At 40.8% G+C, this 5,849-nt stretch overlaps 1 protein-coding gene across 1 annotated transcript; it reads right to left on the bottom strand.

Moving 5' to 3' along the window:
- Positions 1-2,603: 2,603 nt before the first annotated feature.
- LOC110438332 (paraneoplastic antigen Ma1 homolog) lies at positions 2,604-5,182 on the bottom strand. Its single transcript, XM_073943196.1, has one exon. The coding sequence runs from the start codon at positions 4,005-4,007 to the stop codon at positions 2,604-2,606; it is 1,404 nt and encodes a 467-aa protein (XP_073799297.1). The 5' UTR covers positions 4,008-5,182.
- Between the last annotated feature and the right edge of the window lie 667 nt (positions 5,183-5,849).

Below are 5,849 nucleotides of genomic sequence, written 5' to 3'. Positions count from 1 at the left end.
TGGGTCTTCTTGCTGAGCACAGGACAGATCCACAGAACTCAATTTAGGAATTTTTAGAGTATCCAATGTAGCTAAATTACAGTACGTTTTGGGGATTGACTTAGGAGATCCACCTAATGACGTCACAATCCTGCTGACACTTGCAAAGCAGTTTGGCTTGTCCTGGGCTGGCAGCTTACACAAAGATCTTACACCAGAAGATGGAATACTTGTCCATTCCTTTTCTTTTTGATGAGATCGACGAGATAATGCGTCAGCATCGATATTCTGTCTCCCAGGCCGGTACTTGAGACTGAAGTCATAGGCTGAGAGGGCTGCCAGCCAACGATGTCCTACAGCATCCAGCTTGGCTGTTGTCAGAACATAAGTTAGCGGGTTATTGTCTGTCTGGACCTCAAATTTAACCCCATAGAGATAGTCATGTAGCTTGTCAACCACCGCCCATTTTAATGCCAAGAACTCAAGTTTGTGGACGGGGTAGTTCTTTTCAGAAGGCGTCAAACTTCTGCTGACAAATGCCACTGGTTTTAACCCCTCTCCTTGATCCTGGTACAACACGCCACCAAGTCCTTCACAACAGGCGTCGACATGTAATACATAGGGGAGCTGAGGATTTGCAAAGACCAAGACTGGAGCTTCAGTTAATCTCACCTTTAACTCTTTAAAGGCAGTTTCGCATGCATCAGTCCATCTACTCCCAAAAGGGTCAGTAGCTTTGTACACTAATTGTTCTGGGCGAAGTCCTGCTTTGATCTTTTTCAAACTTGCTGCAGGCAGACAACCTTGTAAGAGCTTATTCAGTGGATAGGATACTTTTGAATAGTCTTTCACAAATCTTCTATAGTATCCACAGAAACCTAAAAATGAACGCAGTTCTGACACGTTCTGAGGTCGAGGCCAAGATTTTACAGCATCAATCTTGGAGGGGTCTGTTGAGACACCGTCTTGGGAGACAATGTGTCCAACGTAGCTGACAGAGGTCTGACAGAAGGTGCATTTATCCAAAGACAACTTCAATCCTTCACTATGTAATCTGTCCAAGACTTTTAGCAACCTCTCTTCATGCTCCTCCAATGTCCTGCCAAATACGATGAGGTCGTCCAGATACACTAATACTTCCAACAAGTTCATGTCCCCAACGGTCTTTTCCATAACTCTTTGAAAAGTCGATGGAGCTCCACAAATCCCCTGTGGCATTCTCTGGAACTGATAGAACCCCACTGGGCAGATGAATGCTGTCTTTTCTTGATCTGCTTCACTCATAGGAATCTGGTAATATCCACTCCGGAGATCCAATACACTAAACCACTTGCTCCCATTCAGACAAGTTAGTGCATCCTCTATCCGTGGAACAGTGTATTGATCTGGAATAGTACGTCGGTTTAGCGTTCGATAATCCACGCACATTCTGATCTGGCCATTCTTTTTCCGTACTACAACAATCGGAGAAGCATATGGACTCCTGGATTCTGTGATAATCCCTGCTCCTTTTAACTTCTCTAGATGTTGCCTGACATCTTCCAGATCAGCTGGAGCAAGACGTCTTGAACGCTCACGAAAAGGTTTGTTCTCTGTCAGCCGAATCTGATGCTGGGTACTCTTCGAACATCCAACCTCAAATTCATCACAGGAGAACACATCTGTCCTTTCCAACATCTTTTTAACCAGTCGTTGTTTCCATTCGTTGGGCACAGAGGAATCACCAAAGTTAAATGAGCTAGCATCTAGTTTAGTCTGTCCACTACACTCTTGTGGTTTTGAGCTGGTAGACACAACCTCCACTGGAAACACATGAGCAATGGGCATTCCTCTTTTAAGATTTACAGTGCGAGAGGAGACATTTCTGATCGTAACTCCAATCTTTCTTGACTGAACAACAGTATTGGCCTGTACTTCGGCGGTTACAAGCAGTTCATCTGGAAACACAGATTCCTCTGGCTTATCGACTAACAGAGTCTTCCCAGAAACAGCAGAAGGGCATTTCAACACTCCATAAACCCTAGCACTCTCTCCGGGAGGCAACTTTAATGGCTTAGGGTTAAGATACCAGACAGTTCCTCTGCTGTCGTCACAGTGACTCTTTTCAACTGCTATGGCCCGTTCATAAGCATCTCTGATCTCAGGATGAACAGTCAAGGTATGTAGAAAATCATCTCCCACCTTTTCTTTGCATGCTTCTACCAGCTTTTTCACTACAGATGTATTTGTTCCCACCAGAATGTTTACATCCCCTTTCATGACAGGATCGGGACAGACCAGCACAAGTGCATCTATGGATTCCGCCACTCCTGCAACAGATCCTGGAAACTCCAGCCTCAAAGACAAACAGCCATCATATGGGTACTTTTGCATACTCAATCCCCATATCTCCAAATTTTCTATTGGTATCAATGGCATATGTCTCAAGTATTTGTCATAGAAGGATCTGTATAGCAGGGTAACTTGCGATCCACTATCTAACAAAGCCTTTGCATAGATTCCTTCCACTTGAACAGGAAGGACAGAACTGGGTCCTACTAACCCGTTTGGAAGAACTGCTGGCTCAGCTTGGACTCTTTTGCACTTTGTGGAACGTGTCTTTCCCGGAGCTTCAGGCCGTTCCTTTACTGAGCCCCGGAGAAGTTTCCCGAAGATTGTCTCATTCTGATGAGTCGCTGGTTTACTTTCCTGAGATTTTCATCGTTTTTACAGTCCCGCTTAAGATGCCCATCTTCCCCGCATCTGTAGCAAAATATGTTGGCTTTGGTTACTGTACGTGTTGGAGTTTTAAAGTCAGCAACAGCAGCCAGACTGTGCATGGCTGGACGATCATGGGCTACAGGTTCTTTGGCTGCAGCTGACAACCGAGACACCTCATTTTTCAGCCCCCTAATCTCCTTCTTTAACTTTTCTACTTCTGAGTCGACAGTACCACTGTTAGCAGACGAATCCTTCTTGGTAGTGGGCACTACAGACATGGCAACATTAGATGGTAAGGTGCGCCTACTGCTGACCATATTTTCTTCTTCTCTAACCTCCTTCATTAACTCGTTGAAAGAAGGTGGCTCACAAAGCTTGTGGGTCATCCTCAAACGCATAGCCACCATGTCACCTGCCAGGGCACCTCTGACTATTTGCTGCATTCTAAGATGATTAAGAGCAGAATACTCAATTCCCTTTTTCCGCAGCATGCTATGGAGCAGCCTGTCCAACCTCAATATGTAGGCTGACAGCTTCTCTCCTTCATTCTGGTATGTGCTTCGAAATTTAAGCATTAAATCTGCAGCATCCTCAGTACTGCCAAATGCTGACTCTAGTACACTAAGATAGTCACTATAAGTAGCGGCTGAGTTGCCAGTCTTTTCAAATCTTACAATATCTGCTGCAGGACCTCTGAGGCACTCTACTAGTTTCTGCTTCTTAACATTATCAGAGCACTGCCACTCTTCCAAAATGTGTGTAGTCTGCTCCACCCAAATCTCAAACTCATCTTCCCCAAGAGGAGTTGGTATAAACCCTGAAAAAGGGCGCAGCTTTCTATATATCCCTCTCTCCTCAGATGAAGCCACATGACATGTTTGAACAAGGGAGTTTATGGCCTCGACCAGCTTAGTGTTGAGGTCAGGAGCAGGAGATGCCAAACTTGAAATGTCAGCTAATGATTTTCCTTCGTTTTGAAGGAACAAATTCAACTTAGTCTGAAATTCATCTTCCTTGCTCTTTTTAGGAGCTTCAGCTGCAACACACACAACCTGTGTGTACCAGAGACCTACTTCAGGTCCTCCAATCTCTGCAGGGATAGATGTCTTGGATATGTCATCATCAAATTCAATCAAAACAAATTGAAATTCCTTATTTTTATCTAAGCGACAACCAAGCACTTTGCATTTACCAACTCCCAGAGCAGTATCTAGTACATTATAGATCACTCTGTCCTCACAGTCTGTAGGCACATTGCTAAGAATAATAACTTTGTCAAGACCCACATCTTTGTCTCTGCACCAAGCAATAATCTCACTAACCTCCATTTTTTTTTTTTTAACTTACAAAAAAAAGAATGTAAAATGTGTTTGTAAAAAAACTGAATGAAAGAGAAAAATATATATTCAAAATAAACCCCAGAATAAGTATACACGCAAATAAATCACTTCTAAATTTCTTTCTGAATTAACAATCTGAGTAATCTGATTGATCCCGGACGAGCCCCCACAAATGTAGCCCTCTCCCCTTAACTAGCTCAGAAAAAGTAATATGTCTAGGGAAATTCAAATAAAATTCAAGGTGAGAGGCACATCCCTATAACTTTAAAATTATCAATGTCTGTTCATCAAATGGTAATAACAAACACTTAATAACACCGGGCCTCAGATATATATGTAGAGTTATTCAGAGTAGAAGTGACTATTTGTTTTCTTTTTCTATTGCATAATATAATTTAACTCTCTCATTTACAAGTTATTTTACACACTGGTTTATTTAACCATTAATTTTCACCCTTTCTGTAAAAGAAAATCACAAATGCAAGGCATATAATAACTTTTTACATTTATTAAATATTGTGAGGCTATTGTGTTAATTTTCTTTCATTGTGTTTTAAATCACTTTAAAGCTGTAGGACTCAATTCACTTTCAGTGACAACACAGCTTCACTTAATCAGACATACAAAGCAAACACACATTTGAGCAACATTATAGCATCAAATAAAACCCAAAATAAAATGTTACCCAGCTGGGATTTAAGTCTTACGTTGGCGCGCAATGTTGGAGCTCACGTTGGAAAAAAACACTTTTCAGTACTCACAGAATCCGTAGAAATAATGAAGGTCACAATCACAGTACCCATTCACAGAACCAGACACACTCCAAACGTCTCTGACGTCCATCCGCGATCCCGAATTGCATCACCGCAGTTGTAAATCCTCCGATCACGAAACAAACAGGCCCGATTAGCAAAGCCTCAGTCTCTCTCCAATCGATCTTTCAGTCCGCAGGTCTGACGTTCACTCTCTCTCTCTCTGGGCAATTAACCACACAGATTGTCCAGCGATCCTCAAATGCACTAAGGATGTGGGTTAACAGTCTTTGTAAACTCAGAACTAACACATGAATTTTCTTTTGTGTAACTATTTCAAGGCAAACTATTAAAACAAAAACTCTAAATCCAACGCATCTGACTCTCTGCTCTTGGTTTCACTTCCTTCCCGTCTTCCAAGCTCCGCCCCCTAACCTCTAGAGGTCATCAAACTCGACACATAAAACATATTTATTTATTTATTAGATAATATTTTTCATAAATAACTATGATATCAGAATTTAAACACCTTTGTTATTTAGCAGAAAGTTCTTAAAATAGTTTGTTGAAAAAAATAAAAGAAAAACAAAAACTGCTTAATATCAACAGATCCTATATTAGTAGGGCTCTACACTTATATACATTTTTAAATAGCCTACATAGCCTAATCTACAAATCAAACAAAGCCAAATATTTTAGGATAACTTCGCACCAAACTGATGCTTTCATTTTACAGCTTATAAAACATGTATGCAAATTAATACAGTATCACATGTAAATAACAAAATTTTTATATCCTTAGCCTATATTTAACAAAAAGTATAGGTTCAAAGCCTTATGGTTCATTGTCATTATCTTTCACTATACTCAGCGCGCGCGCGCACATGAACCGCAAGTAAGACAGAGGAAATAGGCTAATAAATAATAATTAAGACATAATCTTTAAACTAATGACTTCTATTAAAAATGTTGACAGGTTTTGTAATATTATAACAGCGGAGCATTAATTGAATGCATTTTTTCCGTAAAGCAATCTATTTGAGCTAGCCTAATATTTTTTAATTATTAAACACGATTG

Source organism: Danio rerio, chromosome 25 (assembly GCF_049306965.1).
Source record: "Danio rerio strain Tuebingen ecotype United States chromosome 25, GRCz12tu, whole genome shotgun sequence".
Lineage (NCBI taxonomy): Eukaryota > Metazoa > Chordata > Actinopteri > Cypriniformes > Danionidae > Danio > Danio rerio.
The sequence above is the reverse complement of the archived record's forward strand: the minus strand, read 5'-3'. Positions and strand labels throughout refer to the sequence as shown.

Excerpts from the sequence above, each read along its gene's own strand:
- LOC110438332 (XM_073943196.1), bottom strand. The coding sequence starts at position 4,007 with ATGGAGGTTAGTGAGATTATTGCTTGGTGCAGAGACAAAGATGTGGGT.